We start from the raw sequence: 22,862 nt of genomic DNA, 5'->3' as shown, positions 1-22,862 counted from the left end.
TATAAATTATTTAAGACTATTTGGTGATAAATAGTAAATGGAAATGGTAATGATACTAATTTATGACATCCATTTACTATTTATCACCAAATAGTCTTAAATAATTTATAATTTTTATAGATAACTACTTTGTTTTTTTTTTTTTTTTTTTTGTCTTCAAATAGAACCAAAATGGGAAGGTTTGAACAGAGGAAAAGAAAAAACACAGAAACAGAGAAACAGAAACAGAGAAACAACAACATTATAACGCCTCACCCCTCACTTGATCATGAAGCCAAGAAGGCCCTCCAAGTGAAAGATAAGACTGAAACCGACCAGCTCTTGTAACGCTTGTGGCAATCGCCATTGCTACCTTGTTGGCAGTAGTTGCAACCGAGTAACATCTCCAGGCAGAGAACTTAGACAACATCATATGTATTTCATTCAATATCAGATGAAACCGAGGCCAAACCGACGGATTATTAACAGCCTCACTGACCATAGAATTATCCATGACAAACTCTACCTTAGGTATTTGCAGAATTGAGACCGCTTCACTTGCCCACAGGAAGGTTCTCAAAGCCGCAAGGAACCGTGAGTCTGGAGCTGTAAGTGCATCTCTAGCATGATAGAGTACCTGTCCTTGAGAATCTCTCATGATCCAAGATCCACCCGACAACCTGGATCTTGTTCTCCATGAAGAACCAATATTGCACTTGACAAAACCCATTGGAGGCTTACACCACTTGATCTCCAATTTGCTCTGCCTTACACTTCGGGGATGATCTGCATAAGAAGGTAGAGCCTGAACAGCAAACCATTGAGAAGAGTTGTCCTGCGCAGTGAGCACCATATGTCGAAGATCACCATGTTTCCCTTGAAAGACCAAAGTGTTGCGATGTTTCCAAATTCCCCAAAGGAACCAAGGTATAGCATAACGTATCTCCTCAGGGATTGTATCATTTTGGATCAGAGACCATAGGTGTTCCCAGTTTTTATCCACATCTACCGGGGAGAAACCACCATTTGGAATTGGGACATTCGCCAGAGCGAAGGCTTGACGAGCTACCGGACAGTCAAATAACAGGTGACATATAGTTTCTGCTTGAAAACCACAGCTCGGGCACCGAATATCTCCTCCACAACCTCGCGATGCTAGACGTTCAGTTACCGCAAGAGCACCTGAGAGCAGTCGCCACAAGAAAGTTTTAATTTTGGGAGTTGTCTTTATCTTCCATACATTCACTTTGAGCTCATTCCTATGATTCACAACTGCATCAGTAGGTTTGTATATTGATGGAAGTGTTTGTTTCAACCAATAACCACTCTTAACATAGTAGGAGCCCGACTTAGAATATGGCCATATATGACGATCCCGGCTTCCAACCTTGATAGGCATTGCTAAGATTTCATTTGCATCATCCGGGGGGAATAAAGCCTTCACTTTCTCCCTATCCCACTGAGACTGATTAGATATCCGAAGCTCAGACACACGCAGATTGACTTGAAAAAAGGTTTGCGATCTAAAGGGTGCTCTGGGATGCTTGTCACAAACCCACTTGTCTAGCCAAACCATGGTATCACATCCATCCCCAATGGTCTTCATTAAACCTTGTTTAAGTAACTCACGCCCATGTAATATGCTTCTCCATGTGTAGTACGGTCTCGAACCAGAGCCACATTCAAGGAATGAAGACTACGAAAGTATCTGCTTTTATAGAATCTCCCAATCAGAGACTCAGGGTTATTCAGAATCCTCCATGCTTGTTTAGCTAACAAGGCCTGGTTAAAATCCCCAAGATCCCTAAACCCTAAACCACCTTCTGATTTGGATTTACACATTTTCTTCCATGCAACCCACGCAATCTTCCTCTTCCCCTGACAATTGCTCCACCAAAACTCACACATGGCACTTGTGAGCTTCCTGCAAAGGTTCTTACTCAATCTAAAACACGACATGGCATAAACCGGAAGTGCCATCGCCACCGCCTTCAAAAGGTCTTCTTTTCCTCCCAAGGACAAAGATTTCGCAAACCATCCTTGAAAACGAGATTGTAACTTATCACCGATGAACCCCAGAAGTGCTTGCTTTGATCCACTGAAACATTCCGGTAACCCCAAATATGAACCTGTGCCACCTTCTTCAAAAATTTTCAACGTTTGCTTGACCATCACCTTAACCTCCTCAGGTGTCTTCTTCCCAAAAGTGACTGCAGATTTGGTGAAATTGATTACTTGCCCAGACGCCTTCCCATACAGGTGAAGACAGTGAATAATCTCCTCACACTCCTCTTTAATGGCTCGACTAATGAATAAACTATCATCAGCAAAAAGTAAGTGTTGTATCACTGGACAGGAATCATTGAAACTGAACCCCGTTAAGCTTCCTTGAATCTCACTGCGGTGCATCACATGGACTAGAGCCTCCGCGCACAAGATGAAAATGAAAGGAGAAAGTGGGTCTCCCTGTCGGATTCCACGACCCGGTTTGATGAATCCATAGTCACACCCATTGATGAGCACAGAAAACGTAACAGATCGAACACAAACCATTATCCAACGAATCCATTGACTATGGAATCCCATCTTGATGAAAAGATGCTCCAGGAAGTCCCACTCAACTCTATCGTACGCCTTCGACAAATCTGTCTTGATGGCAATGAAACTCTCATTAAACTTTGCATTCGTCTGGAGAGCATGAACAATCTCGTGTGCGATCAGAATATTGTCAGATATCAACCGCCCTGCTACAAAAGCGCCTTGTGTTTCTGAGACTAAACCCTGTAAGCGTCATTTGAGACGTGTGCAAAGGACTTTTGACACAATCTTATAAAGAACATAGCACAAGCTTATTGGTCGCATATCCGACATAAGGTTGGCATTTGGCTTCTTGGGGATCAAACACAGCTGAGTGTGATTCCAGTCTTGCGGTAAAGAACCATTGTTGAAAAACCCTTGAACCTCCTTGGTGATATCTTGGCCAACAATTGCCCAGTATTTACGGAAGAAAGCACCAGTCCAGCCATCAGCACCCGGAGCACTATCCCCTTTGATGTTAAAAGCCGCCTGTTTAATCTCCTGATCCGTGATTGGAGCCACTAGTAAAGAGTTCATATCTTCAGTCACGCGTGGTTCCATACCTTCCAAGAGATCAGTATATCCAGATGGGTTAGAGGTTTTAAAAAGCTTAGAAAAATATTCTGCCGCCACAGTACCTTTAGAGCCCTCCTCAAAACATTCAGCACCATTCTTATCAACCAGTGATATCAGTCGGTTCGTTAACCTCTTATACTTGACACTGCCATGGAAGTAGGCAGTATTCTTATCACCAGCCTGAAGCCAGGATTCTCGACTCTTAAGTCTCCAATACACCTCCTCCTCACGATAGGCTACCGCTAAAGCCCATTTTATCCGGCTTAATTTCTGGAAATTAGGGTGCAGCTTAGTTGATTCCTCTTCCAAAACTTTCCTAAGCAACTGAATCTGCAGTGAAGAATTCATCAGATTACTGTGTTTCCAACATGACAAAGCACAACGACATTTGGCTAAGTTCCCTGTCACTGAGCTCCTGGAGCTCCGATTCCCCACTCTCCAATGTTCTTTGATGATATCCTCAGTTTTCGGCTTATTGATCAAGCGTTTATCAAAGATAAACCTCCCCTTGTAACTTGTGTCATCTCCAACCAATCTAGTGAAAATTGGTCTATGATCAGAACCCAAGAGATCCAAGTATTCAGTATTCACCCGAGGGAACAGAGTAAACCACTCCCTATTACCAAAACTCCTGTCCAACCTACACTGGACCCAGACGTTGTCTCTTCTACCACCCCATGACAACCGTTTCCCAAAGCTTGGAATCTCTTTAACTTTGCATGTTCTTGCCATCGTACGGAATGGATAAAAGGAGCTATCTGGTCTCCTAGGACCTCCCAGCTTTTCAGAATTGTCCATAATCTCATTAAAGTCACCAGTGAGCATCCAAGCTTCATCTCGTTGAATCCCTATCCGCATTAGTCTCTCCCAGACCTCCTGTCTTAGATGGCGAGCAGGGTCTCCATATACAAATGTGATGAAGAAAATAAGATCTCCCTTAATGATTTTAGTATCAATCATTCTCGAATCAGAATGCAAAACCTCGACCACATACATGTCTTTCCAAAATAAAGCTAGTCCTCCACTAAGCCCATTTGGATCGACGATATGCACTTGGTCATACCCAACCACTCTTTAACTCCTACTACGTGATCACTGGAGTTTTTAGTCTCCAGAAGGAACAAAAAGTTAGGAAAATGCTCACGACGCATTTCCTTCAGACGTCGAACTGTCGAGGAGCTCCTCATTCCTTGACAGTTCCAACATGTTACACTCATTGAGAATTGGGTGGTTTCTGGAAAACCACCAAACCCCTTTGTTTGTCAGACATATGTAGACTACTCGCTCCTTCCCTCAAGACCTCATTGTCAGCATTGGTTGCACCTACAATCGAAATTCCATCGTCATTCAGTGCTGGATCTCTCTTCATTAGCTTGGGGAGAACCTCATGTTCACCCTCTGCTTTTCTTTTAGACATTGCATTCCTATGTAGCTCTCCTTCCGTTGCCTCCAAAACCAAACCATGTGCTTCCTGATTTCCGTTGTTGGTAGTGTTGGCTTTCCTACTCCAGGATCCAAACTTCTCTGGCCCTGATTCCTTCTCGGTGTCACATTATCCCCAACGGTATCTGTAACCCCTATACTGAAACCATCCGCAGCCGCTGCTTCCAGTTCACAGATACCTTGCCTAGGCAGTACATCATGCTTCAATCTAGGCTCCTCCTCCATACGACTCTGCAAGTATTTCTCATGATCTCCGCTTGCCGCATTTGGTGTATTAAGGTTGTTGACATCATGGTTATCAGTAATCAGGTTAGCCCTATCATTCTGAAGAAACTCAAAAACTGGACGTTGCTCTTTATGCAGACTGTGAGTGAGCACAGGGGGAGGCTCAAGCCGTAGCAGTGAATTTTGAGCTCGTGTGTCCTTAGCAATAGACTCCAGAGTCATGCGCAAGACCTGCTCACGCTGGCTCATGAGGCCTGGATCACCCGAGTACAAGTATTTTTTCATCTTTGATAAAACATCTGGAGCCACAACGTTTGATTTCTGAGAGAAACCTTGGGGTGCTGGCTGAGAGAGGAGAGGGATTACTGCTCCTGCCAGATCCTCTGGAAACCGGTGATCTCGTGTAGAACTTCGGCTCCCCACTTCAGGGAAAGTAGCTTGAGTAGCATTCGAGTTTTGCTCCAAGGTATCCTTCCGGAGGTAAGGGCAAAGATGCTTTTCATGTGTGAGGCGTAAACAGTGGAAACAACTTTTCCGAACCCGCTCATATTCAATACCAACCGTAGCTAAAACACCCTTAGGAAGTTGGACAGATTTGGATTTAACCAGGGGGTTGGCAACATCAAAAATTACCTTTGCTCGTACGAAAGCATTGTATTGAGATCTCTCTTGGTCAAAAGCTATCTCCTTAACTTGGCCTATTCTACCAGCGATGGCCTCAATAGTCTTAGTTGAAAGGAACTTCGGTGAGATATTGCTTATTCTGATCCACACGGGGACTGTGGAGAGATAAGACTCTGGTGGGTTCTCCATCCAACGCTCCATGATCATCCCCCATTCATCAAAAGTCCAAAAGCCGGTTTTCAAAACTCTTTCCAGATCGCTTTCCAGTTGAAAGATGAACTGAAAAGTGTCTCTAGATAGTGCTATTCCCCTAACTCTTTCATACACTCCCCACACTCGAGGCATCTTCATAATCATCTTCCCCATTTTCTGACAAATAGGGTTTAGTAATCTTCCCAGGACACTCAGACGACATTCCACCGCTGCTCCAAAATCACCCTCTTCCGTAAGTATGATAAGACTCTCATCTGCAATTGACATCGTCTCCATAGCTTTCCCCAAAATCGCTTCCATTAGCAGTAGAAAAATACCAAGATCTGTTCCGAATACCCTCGTTCGAAAAAAGACGAAGCACAAGAGCGGCGGAGAGGCGGAAAGGGTTAAAGAATTTGAAATTGGGAAGTAAAGATCTTGGTAATATTCGTCGAATATCCATAGAAACGGAAAGATTTGGTGTATCTTGTGAAATCCCGATATTTTCTCGAGACGATTAAACCCTACTCCGGTAGAAAGGTTCGTTTGCCGGCTAGATAACCCATCAATATTGGGATAATGAAAGACTCTCACCGAAAAAGAGAGTCCTAAGCTCGAAGACATTTTTTTTTGTATCTTTATAAATCCAATAACTACTTTGTTTATATGTTAAATATTATAGTATCATGATAATTGCACATCCTATGTCTTTGATAGTTAGATGCATAATTATTCAGTTAAACGAGTTATCATATCCTACAATCTTATTATATAAACTTTAGTTTTCAAAATTAGTAATTCATATAGTCGCGACATGTGTCAAATATATCGATAATATTTTGACATGTATGAAAATGATTACAATTAATATTTTTAAAAATATATAAAACAAAAGTAATCTATTATATCACTAATTCTAATAGGAAAGTTATCTATTAAGTTATTAATTTCAATAGGAAAATATGTGCAATTAATAAGGAAAATATTTGTAATTTATTTGCAATTATTATTTATTATAATCATATAGTAAAAAAAATATATACAGAAAAATGATTAAAGTGTGAAAAGGTTTAATGTATTAAAATTAGTGACTAAAAACTTTGTTTTAACATATTTGTAAATTATAAGAAACTAAAAATTTAAGCAATTTAATAAATATAAAAAAAATAGTTCATATATGTATATAAAAAATAATACTATCTCTAATTTTAAATTACTAATTCTATAAGAATTCTTCCCTTTCTAAACCACATTTATCCTTATTTTTAGTTCTAATTACAAAAATGTCATTCAACATATACTAGTGACACTGTTCATAATTTGCTCGATAACACTATATATGCAAGATGGAAGATACTACTCATCATATGATATAGTAAATATATTTTGTAATTTTGTGTATAAAGTAGACGGCTTGACCAATGATGTTTTCTTCCTTGGATGAGTTGTTGGTTATTCTATCTTTCATGGTCAACATGTTTGATCTCATTCACAACCAATAATCAATGATCATAATTAAAAAAAAAAACTCTGAAGCTTACTATCTGATCAAGAATTTGATATCGTGAATGAATTATCCATGATTAGCTATCAAGAAAATTTTAAAACTTTATATTTATTTACCTACAAGAGTTTGTTTTGAAAAAGTTGACATAAAAGAAGTACTATGGTCAGTTGAGATGGAAATATTTTTTATTTTATACATCAAATAAAGAGGTATGTGTGATTCATACATGTTAATCATTTAACAATAAAAACATTAATTTAAATTTACTTTGTTAATTTTTAAATTTATGCAAATATTTGTTGTTACAATGACAAAATAAGGGGATATTTTTCAATTTGGCTTGGTTATTTTCGGTTTATATGTTCTAAACCGGTTACATTTAGCCAACAAATATCGACTTTGATCAAAAGAATAAAAAAATTATTTGCAATACCGGAGAATTAGTCAGGTTCAGTTTATAAAAGAAAAAGAAATAAGAAAAACCAGTTTCGATATATCAATTTGGCTCGGTTTAGTTCGGTTTATATTTAATGATTCCTCTCAAGCTCTCTCTCACCTTTGCTCCTCTCCGCAGTCTCGAGTCTCGACGTTTGCCGTCGGTGGGAATTTTCAGATGAGAGCCGTAATCGAAAGAGCTTCTCTATCATCTTCCTCCGTCACGGTTAGTTACACTCCTTCTTTTAGATCCCCCCTCCCCAAATTTCCCATTTATTTTGTTTGAATTTGGTTAATCGAATCGTGCGTGTCGCTTGGGTTTAAATCGGGATTCGTGAATCAAATACACAGATTTTAACGCCGATTACAAAATTATATCTTATTAATTTGTATGGATACGTCGAACATGAGATTCTTTACCTAATGCAGAGAGACGGAACCAGAAGAGGAAGAAGAAGAAGCACGATGTGCATCTTTAACTGGTAACAATAGAAAAAGCCCAGCCCAGCCCAAACCAGAGTCCGTTATTGTGTTTTTATATAAATAAAAAGTAACTAGGGTTATTTGAAATTATTTATTGCTTGCTGCTCTCTCAAGTCTCAACTCTTCCCGGACAAATATACCATAAACCGCTCTAAAAGCTTGTTTTCATCTTCTCCAATGGCCAAAGCTAAATCTTTGGGTTTGTTGTTTTGGTTTCTCTGAGCACTATGTATCTTTTATACCCTCGCCTACTCTTGTCTGAAGAGGTTTTTTTTTGGCTGCTCTTGTTGTTAGGTAAGCGAAAGCTGGAAGATGATTTGGGGACCAAACGCATTCTCAAGAAACATAAGAAAAAATCCAAGAACAAGGTTTAACCTAAGATTCTGCGGATTCCTCTTGTTCTTTGCACGTACTGTCTTCTAATGTCTTACTTATGTAAACAGGACACAACCAAAGAATCTACTGATAGTCTCAAGCAGGTTGAGTTGTTAGAGCCAAAGTCTGATCAGGCTAATGTGATTTCAACGAAGGTATAATTTTTGTAAATATTGTACTGTTTGTTGCACAATTTCATGTTCCATCAAGCAATTTGAGTCTTTTTCTCCTTAAAGTTGTGCTAACACCTTCATGGCTGTTCAATTCAGGAAGCTGCCGTAAGAAAAAAGACTCTCTTCGTTGACAATCTCCCTTGCGAAACTAAAATACCAAATATGTAAGTAAACAACACTCTTTTTTAATTTCTTATTCCCTCCTCAGAGCAAGTTTTTCCAGGACTGATATTTATATCATCAATTTTTACAGCATCGATTTCTTTAAAAATGTTGGACAAGTTGTTCGTGTTCGACTTGTTGTAGACTACATGTTTAAGCTTGTGGGCTGTGCCTTTGTTGAGTTTCCTTCTGCTGACGAAGCAGAGAAGGTGAGAAGTAGTTTTCATAGTAATGATGGAAAAAGTTATTTAAATAGTCATTTGAAACGTGGTTTATACTTGTGATACAAGTTGTTATTGGTAACTACGATTGCTGACTCCATCTTTTATACTCTAGGCGCTGGAAAAGAAGAACGGTGAATATTTGCAAGATAATAAGACTGTTCTTGATGTGGCTGATAAGGGAGCTACATACCTTCCACCCAAGTAAATTGATTTATGTTATTCAGATTTCTTACCGTAACACTGGTTGTGTAACTTATTGCTAGAGTTTTAAGACCATTACAGAAGACTAACGCTTTTCTTTTTGTTAATTGGGTATTGCATGGATCACAAGGTTTGGTAAGGGATTTAGCTATTTGCATATTGAGTTTGTTATTAAGAGCACATTTAGTCAACTTTTTTGTATACATGTAGAGATCACAAGAGTTTTTTGATATTCCAGGTATGAAGAAGACCTTCGACAAGAAAGCCTTCCGATAGAAGAAGAAGATGAGACACCCAATTTTGTTGAGGTACCTGTTCTTATTTATCTTCAAAACATCTCAAAAGAAACGCACAGCATTTAATAATAATTGTTGCCACAAAGTCTAAAAGATGACTTATTCTGCGGATGAATCCTTAGATTGGGTAATTTTTGTTGTTATTAAATTCAGGAAGTACTCTTTGTTGCCAATCTCTCTCCCCAAACTAAAGTATCAGATATGTAAGTAGCTCCGCAAATTTCCACTTTCGTTCTCGGAGCAAGTTTTTCATAGACTGATATTTTGTCCTCCACTTTTACAGTTCCGATTTCTTCAATTATGTTGGAGGAGTTGTTAGTGTTCGACTTATTGTAAACAACGAGGGTAAGCATGTGGGCTATGGATTTGTTGAGTTTGCTTCTGCTAAAGAAGCAAAGAAGGTGAGGTAGTTTTTGTAGTAATGATAAAGTAATCTGAAAAGTAGTGTATACTTGTGATGAAAAATATACTAGTTATTGGAAAGTGTGGTAGCTGATTAAATATGTTAAACTGTAGGCGCTGGAAAAGAAGAATGGTGAATATCTACACGATCGTAAGATTTTTCTTAACGTGTCTAAGACAGCTCCATACCCTCCACGACCCAAGTAAATTAATTTTCCGTGTTAATTATGGGGTTTTACTTCTGTAACACTGGTTATAACTTATTGTTAGACTTTTGATGCCATACAGAAGACTAACACTAATACTTTTGTTAACTAGGTACAACTCTGCAGAGAAGCTTTGGTAAGGGATTTAACTCTTTGCTTCTTGAGTTTGTTATCAAGAGCACATTGGGTGATGTTTTTGGTATACATTACATGGAGATATCACTAGCGTTTTTGATATTTCAGTTATGAAGACTACCTTCGACGAGGAAGCCTTCTGATAGAAGAAGATGGGGCAGTCGAAAGACTATATGAAACTCCCGATTTTGTTGAGGTACGTGTTCTTCTTATCTCCAAAATATGTCAGGCTCAGAAGAAAAGCTTAGCTTCTAATAACATAACTTGCCACAAAGTAGAAAGATAACTAATTCGGGGGATGAATCTTTAGATGAGGCTACCTTTTGTTATTATGCAATTGAAGTCCCTTTTCTCCTTTAAGTATGGCTAACAACACCTTTGGCTGTTAAATTCAGGCAGTTTCCGTAAGAAAAAAGCTACTTTTTGTTGCCCATCTCTCTCGCAAAACTGAAATATCACATATGTAAGTAGCACCTTTAATTCCCTCTTTCCTTCTTCGAGCAAGTTCTTCATGGCTATTATTTTACCCTCCACTTTTATTATTTTAACAGCATCGATCTCTTTAAAGATGTTGGAGAAGTTGTTCATGTTCGACTTATTGTAAACCACAATGGCAAGCATATGGGTTGTGGCTTTGTTGAGTTTGCTTCTGCTAACGAAGCAAAAGAGGTGAGAGCAGTTTATAGTAATAATGAAAAGTATTTTAGTAATCATTTAAAAAGTAGTTATTTGAAAGTACGATTGCTGATTAAATATTCTATATTGTAGGCGCTGGAAAAGAAGAACGGTGAATACTTGCACAAATGCAAGATTTTTCTTGAAGCGGCCGAGATAGCTCCATACCGTCCACCCAAGTAAATTGATTTTCCATGTTATGGAGATTTGTTTATGTAACTCTGGTTGTAACTTATTTGCTAGAGTTTGTATGCCATTACAAAAGACTAACGTTATTTATTTTTGTTGATTAGGTATTGCATAGATCAAAAGGTTTGGTAAGGGATTTAACTATTTGCATCTTAAATTTGTTATCAAGAGCACATAGGGTGAAGTTTTTGGTATACTTAAAGGGTTTTTGATAATTCAGGTATGAAGACTACCTTCGACGAGAAAGCCTTCTGATAGAAGACGAGGCAGTGGAAGGACTTGATGAAACTCCTGCTTTTGTTGAGGTACATGTTCTTACTATCTTCAAAATATGTCATAACTGTTCCCACAAATTTAGAAGATGACATATTCTGGGGATGAATCTACGTTTTGTTGTGATGTAATATGAGTCATTTTCTTTTTGGAGTTGTGCTAACACCACTGACTGTTAAATTCAGGAGGTTGCTGTAAATAAAAAGACGCTCTTTTTTGCCAATCTCTCTCACGAAACTATAATATCACATATGTAAGTAGCACCTTTAATTTGCTCTTTATTTCTTGGAGAGAGTTTTTCGTGAATGGTTTCTTATCCTCCATTTTTATAGCATCGATTTCTTCAAAGATGTTGGAGAAGTTTGTCGTGCTCGACTTATTGTAAACCACATGGGTGAGCATGTGGGCTGTGGCTTTGTTGAGTTTGCTTCAGCTGACAAAGCAAAGAAGGTAAGAGTAGTATATAGTAATGATGAAAAGTAGTATCAAGTAGTCATCTGAAAACTAGTGTATACTTATGATGAAAATTGCACAAGCAGTTTATTTGGAAGTAGGATTGCTGATTAATTCTTTTTATACTATAGGCGCTGCAAAAAAAGAACGGTGAAACTTTGTGCCATCATAAGATATATCTTGACGTGGCTGAGCTAGCTCCATACCCTCTCCGACCCAAGTAAACTAATTTTCCATTTGGAGATTTGTTATTTTCTATAGTTTTGATGTCATTACAGTAGGGCTAACGCTATTATTTTTTGTTAATTAGGTACAACCTTGCAGAAAGGCTTTGGTAAGGAATTTAACTATTTGTCTTATGAGTTTTATTTATTTATTTATTTATTTAAAATATATAACAAGAGCACATATTGGGTGAAGTTTCTGGTATGCTTGGAGAGAGAGATCATAACGGTTTTTGATTTTCCAGGTGCGAACGAGAAAGCCTTCTGAAGAAAAATAAGAAGAAAGAGAAGGCACGTAAGAAGTTCGAGTTCTGCGGTAAAAAGATTACCTTCTCTTACGACGACGACTGATGGAAGAAGATGAATCTCTTTGGTGTGTTAAACTTGTGACTACAATGCAACTTATTTTAATTACTTTCTTATGTTCTTTTTGTGTGAAAAGCTTTGTTGTTAATCCATGATCTGCCTTGTGTATGTGATTTGGTTGTTAAGACAGTAGTGTGCCGAGGTACACAAACAAATTTACTTTCCTCATATTTGGTCTCAACTTGATTAGGTAGAACAGTTTTTCATATCTTTCACCAAAGTGAAAAAGGAGAAGTTGCATGTAGGTAACTCGGCACAGTAAAAGTATCATATACTTAAAAATTACCATGAAAATTATATGTAAATTCAAATTATATTTGTCTTAGACACGAACTACTTTACCCAATTAGATCTGCCAAATCTGTAATTAGTAGTCAGACAAGAAAAATGCAGTCTCGTGTAATTATATAGAACCCTCTCTCTCGTACAGAGACTTCAAAGCAATGTTTAAGAAGGGCCTTTAGGGTTTTGGCTTCGAGCAAAGAGGAAAAAAAACTCCGCAACCGAGAGAGAAAGGAGCGTCGTGTGAGATCGGAATCAATGGAGTCTACAATCTCGTTGAAGACCAAAGGAAAAGGGAAAGGATCAAAGGGAGCTTCGTCTTCCGATGACAAATCCAAATTTGATTTCGTCAAGGAATGGAGCAATTGGTCATTGAAAAAGGCCAAAGTCGCGACTCACTATGGCTTCATCCCTCTCATCATCATCATCGGCATGAACTCCGATCCCAAACCTAATCTCTTCCAGCTCCTTAGCCCTGTCTGATCCAAATCCGAATCGAATCCGATCATTTCCTGGTTTGGCTTTATTATATCTATCTACGCGTGTTCTTCGATTCGCCGAATCTTCTTTTATTCAGTAGCTAGTTTCGAATACTTCCTCTACTCTATGGTTCTGTATTGACTCAGTTTTTTAACTTATGATATATTGTGAAATCGAATCTGGGAATTTTAATAAGTAATGACCGAAACAAATGCTCTAAAGATTTGAAGTTTTTTGTATCATCATAGTGTTGGAATGTCTTGTATCATTTGTACAACATGTGTTATATGAGGTCGATCTTGAGGTTTCAATGCAACACAAGCCAAACCTATTTGCAACATCTCCACCATTTCTTCTTGTATACCCATTTGCCTCATTAGCTCAGTATCGAATACTTCTCCTGTCCACTCTTCCCACACCACCGACCTTATCCAGCTCGCCAAGTCCATGTTTTCCTCATCGTCGTCTTGTGATAGCGAACTCGCTGGAGATTTCCCTGTTAGGAGCTCTAGTAACACCACCCCGAAGCTGTATACATCTGAGAACTGTGTGGACTTCCTTGTGTCTGTTATCTCAGGTGCGTGGTAACCGGAAGAACGTAAGTTAGTCTGAGGGAGAGATCTCATGATGGGTGTTAAGCCGAGATCACAGATGCAGCCGTTGCATTGCGAGTCGATGAAGATATTGGAGGTTTTGATGTTGCCATGGACAAACCTCCCGTCGTCTGCTTCATGGATAATAGCCAACCCTCTTGCTGCACCTATGGCGATTCTTAACCGAGACTCCCAGTCTAAAGGTACTCGGTTCTCTCCTTTATCTCCTGCAAATGTTGAGTTCAGAGGCAGACCAGAGGAATATAGGACCAAGGAGATAACAGAGATAACTACTTACCGTGCAGCATCTCGAATAGGTTTCCTTTACTGTAGTAGCTGTAGACAGCGAGCTTATCGTTTTTGGAATAGTAGTAGGCTTTAAGCTCAGCTACATTATCATGCCTGATTCTACCAACGATCTCCATTTGTTGCTCAAACTCTCTTCTTCCCACAACCACCTCCTCTAATCTCTTCACTACTACTGTGATCGTGTCCTCCACAGCTACTTTGTAGGTTGTAGCAGAAAAACCTTTCCCCAAAATTTCTGCAGATGCAGCCAACAAATCATCCAAATCAAAGGTATAGTTACTTCCTCCAAAGAAAACGATTTTGCCATCAATATCTTCATCTTCTGGTGCCCAGTTAAGGGAAGGAGACGAATCTCTCTTCTTGGACCTCCATGAGAGTTTACCTTTCATACACCGTTTCTTTCGCAAGAAACAAGCCATCATCTCTCGGACGTTGCACCCAGAATGTTTCCACAGAAGGAAAACAATTATTTTCCCCGAAATCAAATGTTATCCAAAGCTCAGAGCATTGGTCAAACCTGGTAGAAAGTTTTAGGATACCCTCTCAACGATAGAGCAATGGGCCCCGAGAGAGCCGGTTATGTTGACTTTCCCCGGTAGAGAAGAAACTCTAAATCTTCTTCTTCTCAAGGACTCGAGCAAAGGGTTCGTCTTCTTGTTGTCATCGTCTTCACAGAGCTCTATGTTTCCCATTAAGCAGAGAATCCAAAACTATATATCGTCTCAGCCATTGTTGAAAAGAGTTTTGTCTCTATCTGTAAACGGAGAATCTTTTGTAACAGAAAAAAGTCAAAATAATGATTAAAAAAAATGATACGCCGGTCGTTAAGCCGGCAAAAAATCTTGCTTATAGTATTATTTTTAAGTTGACATGCATTAGTTTGGCCGCAAACGCATTACGCATCACCGTGATCGTTTTCTTCTTTCATTAGATTTTCTCAAACAAGCAACAACCCAAACCAAAAAAAATTGATTATCTCAAAATGCAAATGAATTTTGTTTCCATATTCTCTTATTTTAATTTTTTATATATTTTAATTTGAGATCTAATATCAAAATAGCAGAGTGGCGCAGCGGAAGCGTGGTGGGCCCATAACCCACAGGTCCCAGGATCGAAACCTGGCTCTGCTATACTTTTTTGCATTTTTTCCTAGTTTGTTTCAGATCGGACCATTTCGACTCGGTTTAATGAAAACCGAACGTTTCCAAAACTAATAAATTAAACGCCGTCGTTGTGGTCAGCGTCTTCTTCACCTAACAAAACGATCGAGATTAAAAAAAAAAAACGCTTCACCAGTTTGTTAAGTCAGTAGAGCCATTTTGCTTGTCCCTTGACTCCATCGACGAGTCCGTCACTTTCACCGTATAAATATCTCCGCCAATCTCTCTCTCTCTCCCCTCATCACCACCAACCTCCGTCAAAACCCCAACCTCTCTCTATCTCTCAACAATGGAGTCCGTCGCTCTATCTCGCATCGGTCTCGCCGGTCTCGCAGTCATGGGACAAAACCTCGCCTTAAACATCGCCGAAAAAGGATTCCCGATCTCAGTCTACAATCGAACCACTTCCAAAGTCGACGAAACCTTAGATCGTGCCTCCGATGAAGGAAAGCTCCCAGTCGCCGGTCAATACTCTCCTCGCGATTTCGTTCTCTCGATCCAGCGACCTAGATCCGTCATCATCCTCGTCAAAGCCGGTGCTCCCGTTGACCAAACTATCTCAGCACTCTCCGAGTACATGGAGCCTGGTGATTGCATCATTGACGGTGGTAATGAGTGGTATCAGAACACAGAACGACGAATCGTTGAAGCTGAGAAGAAAGGATTGCTTTATTTAGGTATGGGAGTATCTGGTGGTGAAGAAGGAGCTCGTAACGGTCCTTCGCTTATGCCAGGTGGATCCTTCACTGCTTATAACAATGTTAAGGATATTCTTGAGAAAGTTGCTGCTCAGGTTGAGGATGGTCCTTGTGTCACTTACATTGGAGAAGGTGGATCTGGGAATTTTGTGAAAATGGTTCATAATGGGATTGAGTATGGTGATATGCAGCTGATTTCGGAGGCTTACGATGTGTTGAAGAACGTTGGTGGGTTGAGTAACGATGAGTTGGCTGACATCTTTACGGAGTGGAATCGAGGTGAGCTTGAGAGTTTCTTGGTTGAGATTACTTCGGATATATTTAGGGTTAAGGATGATTATGGTGATGGAGAGTTAGTGGATAAGATTTTGGATAAGACTGGTATGAAAGGTACTGGTAAATGGACGGTTCAGCAGGCGGCTGAGCTTTCTGTTGCGGCGCCTACTATTGCTGCGTCGTTGGATTGTAGGTACTTGAGTGGATTGAAGGATGAGAGGGAGAATGCTGCTAAAGTGTTGGAAGAAGCTGGATTGAAGGAGGATCTTAGTTCTGCGTCTCGTGGAGTTGATAAGAAGAGGTTGATTGATGATGTGAGGCAAGCTTTGTATGCTTCTAAAATCTGTAGTTATGCTCAAGGGATGAATTTGCTTAGGGCTAAGAGTTTAGAGAAAGGGTGGGACTTGAATTTGGGTGAAATGGCTAGGATCTGGAAAGGCGGGTGTATCATCAGGGCGGTTTTCTTGGACAGGATCAAGAAAGCTTACCAGAGAAACCCGAATTTGGCAAGCTTAGTGGTTGATCCTGATTTTGCTAAAGAGATGGTACAGAGACAAGCTGCGTGGAGGAGAGTGGTGGGTTTGGCCATCTCTGCTGGGATTAGCACACCAGGAATGTGTGCAAGTTTAGCGTACTTTGACACTTACAGGCGTGCTAGATTACCTGCGAATCTGGTTCAGGCGCAGAGAGATCTCTTTGGAGCTCATACATATGAGAGAACCGATCGTCCTGGTGCGTACCACACTGAATGGGCAAAGCTTGCAAGGAAGAGCCATTAGTGCAATGGTCCTTGAGGTTATTATTCTCTCTCATTCACTCTTCTGTCTTGTGTTTATTCTGAATTCAGTGTTTCCAATGTTTGTGTAGGGCTTTTGTTTCATCATTTCATCTTTTGGAAAATGTTTCATATGCTTTAGGCATACAACACGAAAACAAATTGTTTCAGCGTATTTTGTTGAGTTATATAATAAGAAATGCAATGCCCTGACTCTCTATCTCAGTCTCCCTGTTGTTGATAATGATATGTCTGAGAGTTTCTTTTGATTCTGTGTTCTGGTTTGGTGTATATTTCGAATTTGAATTTGATGAATTTTGAAAGCTCAAAGTCTTAGCAATACTGCAGTCTTTCGTAAAACTGAGGAAATTTTTTCCGGTCTTGAATAATGCCAAAACTCAACCAAAAAACGAATTGGGCTTTTTAAAAAAGGAGCCCATTATTGTTTTACTAACTTTACTAACATAATACGCATATCAGGCCGAACTATATACTGTATATCAAATTGTTTTGTTGGCTTAGAACATGTTTAACCCAACAAAAGTACAACCATCTTACGATGAGGAGTCCTCATTGAGGACAAAGCTAATACATCTAACTGATCTCGTGATCAAGTACGTGACTGAAAGTAGTTAACGAATCTAACTTTTACTTTTTGTCTAATTATATAAATCATATTAATATTTTGGTTTTTTGTTTTTTTTAAACGGATACCCGTTTTATATACTTTTAAAAAAGATCAATGGTCCCCATTACAAATGTGCAGTGAAGAACTTTGAAATCAAGATACCTAAGGATAAAAATAGAGCTGAAATGCTGTCCAGAGCTGCTAGTTTCCATCGAATAGTAAGATGGATTTGTCTTGTGACTTGAGTTTCAGTTTGGAAGGAGGATCCATGTAGTCGCGCATTGCACTCCTTCCAGATGTTGTATATCGCAGCTTGAATCACAAGTTTGCAAATGCCATTAAGTTGCCTGATTGTGGGAGGGTTCCTTAGCCAATTTAGGATACCACTGAATGTCGAAGGCGTTGAGATGCGATCTGATCAAAAAATTCAGCCAGAGGTTCTTGGAAAAGTTACACTGAAAGAATAAATAGTCTCGGGTTTCGTGGCCTGATAGGCAAAGAAGGCAATTCAGTGAAACTGGCATATTCCATCTTTTAAGTTGATCTCTGGTTGTTAGTCTGTCAAGGGCTGTCAACCAAGTCATAAAAGCCATCTTAAGTCATATTAATATTTTGTTATGTAAAGTTTGTCCGTAAAACAACACAAATTTCCACCCCGTTTACAAAATCAAAATACATGCTACTCAAAGTATAAGTAATGATGTAATTTCAAAGCAACTAGATTTAAACCCCTATACACTATAAGTTACTTCTTCCATTTCAAAATATAAGATGTTTTGAGTGAAAGAAATGACCACTTTAAAAAAGTTCAACCAATCATAAACAAGACAGCATAATAGAAAATATTAAACAAATCTAAAAGTAGCATAGAAACTTGAAAACATCTTATATTATGAAACAAATATTCTTCTCTAAAACATCATATATTATGAAACAAAGGGAGTATATTTTTATCAAAATTATTAAATTGGTTAATTTTATTTGTTTTATTTGATGTTTAAGATTGTATTTATATAGTTGTAGTTGATTTTTTTTTTTTGGCAAGAAGTTGTATTTGATTGTTAATTCTAGGTTTCAATATGTGGTATACCGGTGTACATAATCATAGTTTAATCATTTTAAATATGTATAACATTTTAATATTAATGGTGTTAACAAAATAATAAAATGATGATTTAACCTTGTTATAACACCAAATTAATAATATTTTAAACTTATATTAATATCGATCTAAACTGGCTCGTCATATAACATGTCCATTAAGCATATTTGTCATATTTATAATGGATTTGAGTCATCTATATTAACATTTTTACAGCAGTTTTGTCAAAGAAGGCTTGGAGTTGAAAACTATTTACATTTTATGCCATTGTAATTAATACATAAAAAAAAAAAGCACATTATCGAAAGAACAATTACAAAATTAATATTAACATTTTTGTATGACCAAAAAAATCAAATTAAGATTCTCCAATCATTAATTACCATAATTTTAGCACATTAACAGTAGTCTCTCTTTAATCTACCGAAATCTCCTCCCAAAATAATTTTGCATATCATATGAAAATTAAACATATTATCCTATCCAGAAATATAGAAACTATTACAATATTCCTTAACTTCCTTCGACTGAATGCCTAATTTTCTGCAAAGTTTTGAAAAACAGATTCATCAATCAATCATAAATATTCTTCATCATCACATTTTAATATATAAGCATGATAAATATGAAACGGAAAAATCTCAATCCTAACTAAAAAAATCAAAACTTCCCAAACAACTCGGATAGTTAAAAATATTCTAAATATTAGTTTTCACATATTTAGCAGCAAAAAATGAGTCAATCGTTTTCTTTTATCATAACCCTATAAATCAGTTCAAAATCGATTTTGTATATGCGTCATTATTACTCACCACATTCAATTTCGAAATTAATTTCCCCCCTAAATCTCTATATGCAAAAAAAAAAGAAACAAATTAAAGTCTCTGAAAATATCAAATAAGTTAAAGTTGGTATATTCCTAATAATCAAAAATTTTGCCAATATTTAATCCCTAATTAGTAGCATTGACGGTTAAATCTATTGCGTGCAAAAGTTGAAATATTCAACCTAATTTAGAGCCTATAAATTACTTGGCCCCTAATCGCAAGTTAGCATCACCAACAATATCTAACATACGACTTAATTAAGTGCTTTGTCAAACACCCTTTCTCTCCACAATTAGCATGTTGTATATTGTTTTGTTTATCATATCAATAAAATTAAGTTTTCAGTTTCTACTTAGACTAACCACCATTTGTATCCTCATGTCTATATTTTTTGTTAACTAATATGCATTATATGCTAATTGTTTTGTTGATATATTAGATACATATAATTCAATATCACCCACTTATAAACAACTTTTGATAGACTTTTTACATTTCTCTTTTATTATCATTTTTATATTATTAACTAATTTTTTACAGCATGTTACTGTTTAAAACAAGTTATCTAAAAGGGAAAAGAGAAAGACATTTGAACTCTATAATACATATATTTCGATACTAATCAAGATATATGAGATTCTTATGCATTTTTTTTTCTTTCAAAAAACAACAAAATAACTAAGACATTTGAGCTCTATAATACATATATTTCGATACTAATCAAGTTATATGAGATTCTTATGCATTTTTTTTCTTTCAAAAAACAACAAAATAACTAACGTAACCAAGGGAAAAACTAACACTTATCGTTTTGACAATCTTTTCTAAAATAATATTTTCTATATTTCACTTGGTTTACATTTTTTAATATTTTTAACATCATTTAAAAAATTTTAAAGTATGATTATTGATATAATTAAAATTACTAAAAACTTAAAAATTTATTTATATGAACTTATAAATGTTAAACATGTTATAAAACGGGGTTATATTGCATAATGCATTATAAGGTTAGACGGTTTACATTAACATTAGTATAAATTTAAAAAATAGCATTAGTCCCATGCTTGAACACGGGTTAAATCTTCATCTTATTGTTTTGTTAACACTATCAATATTAGAATATTAGACATATCTAATTAATTTGATTTATTATGATTATGTAAAAACAAATTGTACCATGCGAAATTCTAGAATTGATGATCAAAATAAAATTTTACAATCTTTAACACTAAACAAAAATAACAATATTAACAAAAAAACAAATGTAACTTAAAATTAAAAACTTTTAGCCATAAAATATTACCCGGGTTAAAATCTAGTTGTTTAAATTTTTCTACCTGATTTGAGATGTTATATACATATATATATATATATATTTGGTTGAGTAATATACGTTTGTTTAAAAAATTCAAATTGCAGCATATGCAAAAAAAACTTTTATTTTTCTTATACATATGTTTTATGTACACTCATCTTTGCTTCTTATACATATGTTTCTTATACATATGCAAAAATCGTCTTTGCTTCTCACACTCATCTGTGTTCTTTTGTCTATTCACTTAAACTTTCCTGGTCTGAAACTTGTTGGTTATTGGTTCCTTTATTCTCTGTTTGTCCTTCTTCTCTTCTTCGTACGGATACTATGGCTCAAACCGGGTTATTGGTTTCTCAGAGGTCTTCGGAGAGTTTGTCGGGGTCTACTGGTAAGCTGAAGATTAAGATCCCAAGGTTTGATAACTCGGCACTCATCGAAGGGTATGCAAAGACACTCATTGGTCGATGCATGAACCCTGCGATGCAGGACATGCAGGCTCTTTTGTTTATGCTGCCAAAGATCTGGAAGATTGAAGAGAGGGTTGTGGGTGCGGACCTGGGTATGGGGCGTTTTCAGTTTGATTTTGATCAAGAGGAAGATATTTTGGAGGTTCTGAAGATGGAACCTTACCACTTTGATCATTGGATGCTCTCCCTGGTCAGGTGGGAACCGGTGGTGGACCATAAGTATCCGTACCTCATCAAGTTCTGGGTCCGCATGATGGGAGTCCCCCTTCATTTTTGGGCAGACGAGACCTTCCGCAGCATTGGTTCAGACCTGGGAGAGGTTGTAGAGGTTGACATCGATACTGGTCGGGTTCAAGTCTTGTTCGATGGTTTTAAGCCATTAGTGTTTGAAGCTTCGGTCGAGTTCCATAGTGGTGAAGAAACGGTGGTAACCCTGCGGTACGAGAGGTTATATGGCTATTGTCGCCGGTGTTTCAGCCTGTGCCATGATGTTTCCCGTTGCCCGTTATTTGGTAATACGGGGAAACAACAACAGGCAGGTGGGTCGGATCCTCGTCCTGAGGATAGGTTACAGAGTTACAAGGGAGCAGTTGCGGGCGGTTCTAGTTCTGGTTCTGGCTCAGGTATGCGAGGGGCTCATCCCCAGGGTCCTGCTGTAGGAGGAGAAAGGGGTGCTGGAGGTGGTCAGCGTGACAATCATCGCCACAAACAAGGTTTTGGACACAAGTCAAAACGGGGCCGTAGGGAATTTCAACCAAAGGAGCAAGCTCCACCACATGTCCCGATGACTGATACCATTGCATTGATTGCGGGTGAGGGTGTTGGTCCAACTCAGGGTACGGATGAGGGTGTAGGGATCTCCCTTTCAGCGACAGAGCAAAAGTTGATTGACGCTTTTGTGGTGTCTCCTACGGAGGAGGTTGCTGTTTCTTCTGATCAATCTCTGATTCAGGGGGCTCTTCCGCTGACTGTTGTGGTCCCTTCTGGTGAGAATAATCCGGTGTGCAAGAACCTCTTTCCTGCATCTGACACTCACAATGTTACTACTCGGGATATGGTTCAGGACCAGCAGGAGGATCTCTTTTCTGCTGCTTTGAGTGATTTGCTGGCTCAGGAGTTTCAGCTCCCTGATGCACAAGAGATCGGAGGTCTGGGTCCGATTATGGAGGAACATGGGGTCGCATCTGGGTTAGCCTCTGAGGAGGTTCAACCCATCGTTGATGAGGAGGTGACGTTTGTCACCAAGGACTCTGGTCTAGGGGAGTCCCAGGAGCAGGATCTTCATGACGATGAGGATACCCTCGCTAAGGAGGGTGACCATACGGCTTCGGAGCAGGGAATCAAGGCAAAGAATGGGGTTCTACCACCTCGGTCCAAATCAGTCAAGAACAAAGGGGTCCTTCCTGGTGCAAGCACTAAGAAGCGAAACCTTTATGCATTAGCTTCGCCGCGCAAAAGACTTGGTTCGTCGGTTTCGACGGTGGGAGGAGGAGTGCAAGGGAGTGCAGGTCCTACTCATGGAGGAAAACCTCCAACTAATCCTGGTAATTGA

The 22,862-nt window shown here is 38.3% G+C and overlaps 4 protein-coding genes, 1 non-coding gene and 1 pseudogene across 6 annotated transcripts; 5 read left to right on the top strand and 1 right to left on the bottom strand.

The window, feature by feature from the left end:
- Nucleotides 1-7,643: 7,643 nt before the first annotated feature.
- LOC104719830 (serine/arginine (SR)-type shuttling mRNA binding protein-like) lies at nucleotides 7,644-12,563 on the top strand. The gene is made up of 25 exons (XM_087468791.1): nucleotides 7,644-7,784; nucleotides 7,988-8,040; nucleotides 8,156-8,240; nucleotides 8,336-8,409; nucleotides 8,485-8,571; nucleotides 8,686-8,753; nucleotides 8,843-8,960; nucleotides 9,088-9,176; nucleotides 9,252-9,311; nucleotides 9,415-9,484; nucleotides 9,626-9,675; nucleotides 9,756-9,873; nucleotides 9,989-10,077; nucleotides 10,193-10,216; nucleotides 10,324-10,411; nucleotides 10,611-10,678; nucleotides 10,767-10,884; nucleotides 10,984-11,069; nucleotides 11,184-11,207; nucleotides 11,300-11,384; nucleotides 11,538-11,605; nucleotides 11,685-11,802; nucleotides 11,937-12,025; nucleotides 12,116-12,139; nucleotides 12,275-12,563. The coding sequence occupies exons 3-25, from the start codon at nucleotides 8,219-8,221 to the stop codon at nucleotides 12,378-12,380; spliced, it is 1,743 nt and encodes a 580-aa protein (XP_087324917.1). The 5' UTR covers nucleotides 7,644-7,784; nucleotides 7,988-8,040; nucleotides 8,156-8,218; the 3' UTR covers nucleotides 12,381-12,563.
- A 312-nt stretch (nucleotides 12,564-12,875) lies between these two features.
- LOC104719829 (probably inactive receptor-like protein kinase At5g41680) lies at nucleotides 12,876-14,814 on the bottom strand. The gene is made up of 2 exons (XM_010437814.3): nucleotides 14,049-14,814; nucleotides 12,876-13,977 (listed from the first exon to the last, which is right to left on the bottom strand). The coding sequence occupies exons 1-2, from the start codon at nucleotides 14,479-14,481 to the stop codon at nucleotides 13,400-13,402; spliced, it is 1,011 nt and encodes a 336-aa protein (XP_010436116.1). The 5' UTR covers nucleotides 14,482-14,814; the 3' UTR covers nucleotides 12,876-13,399.
- On the top strand, nucleotides 12,936-13,378 carry LOC147937407 (mitochondrial import receptor subunit TOM7-1 pseudogene; annotated as a pseudogene). The gene has a single exon (XR_015568428.1). The product of XR_015568428.1 is annotated as a mitochondrial import receptor subunit TOM7-1 pseudogene (transcript).
- Nucleotides 14,815-15,117: 303 nt separating the features above from the next.
- TRNAM-CAU (transfer RNA methionine (anticodon CAU)) lies at nucleotides 15,118-15,189 on the top strand. The gene has a single exon. It is a non-coding gene; the product is annotated as a tRNA-Met (tRNA).
- A 91-nt stretch (nucleotides 15,190-15,280) lies between these two features.
- On the top strand, nucleotides 15,281-17,186 carry LOC104719828 (6-phosphogluconate dehydrogenase, decarboxylating 3, chloroplastic). The gene has a single exon (XM_010437813.3). The coding sequence runs from the start codon at nucleotides 15,509-15,511 to the stop codon at nucleotides 16,970-16,972; it is 1,464 nt and encodes a 487-aa protein (XP_010436115.1). The 5' UTR covers nucleotides 15,281-15,508; the 3' UTR covers nucleotides 16,973-17,186.
- Nucleotides 17,187-21,311: 4,125 nt separating this feature from the next.
- Nucleotides 21,312-22,862, top strand: LOC147937406 (uncharacterized). The gene has a single exon (XM_087470220.1). It carries the CDS (start codon nucleotides 21,312-21,314, stop codon nucleotides 22,860-22,862), a length of 1,551 nt encoding a protein of 516 aa, XP_087326346.1.

This window comes from Camelina sativa, chromosome 10 (assembly GCF_030686135.1).
Source record: "Camelina sativa cultivar CO46 ecotype springtype chromosome 10, ASM3068613v1".
Lineage (NCBI taxonomy): Eukaryota > Viridiplantae > Streptophyta > Magnoliopsida > Brassicales > Brassicaceae > Camelina > Camelina sativa.
This window is presented reverse-complemented; position numbering and strand designations above follow the sequence as displayed.

Excerpts from the sequence above, each read along its gene's own strand:
- LOC104719830 (XM_087468791.1), top strand. The coding sequence starts at position 8,219 with ATGGCCAAAGCTAAATCTTTGG. Across the intron at positions 8,754-8,842 it reads GAAACTAAAATACCAAATAT|CATCGATTTCTTTAAAAATG; the intron begins GTAAGTAAACAA and ends CAATTTTTACAG. Across the intron at positions 9,485-9,625 it reads AGACACCCAATTTTGTTGAG|GAAGTACTCTTTGTTGCCAA; the intron begins GTACCTGTTCTT and ends TATTAAATTCAG.
- LOC104719829 (XM_010437814.3), bottom strand. The coding sequence starts at position 14,481 with ATGATGGCTTGTTTCTTGCGAAAGAAACGGTGTATGAAAGGTAAACTC. Across the intron at positions 13,978-14,048 it reads CCTATTCGAGATGCTGCACG|GAGATAAAGGAGAGAACCGA; the intron begins GTAAGTAGTTAT and ends CAACATTTGCAG.
- LOC104719828 (XM_010437813.3), top strand. The coding sequence starts at position 15,509 with ATGGAGTCCGTCGCTCTATCTCGCATCGGTCTCGCCGGTCTCGCAGTC.
- LOC147937406 (XM_087470220.1), top strand. The coding sequence starts at position 21,312 with ATGAACCCTGCGATGCAGGACATGCAGGCTCTTTTGTTTATGCTGCCA.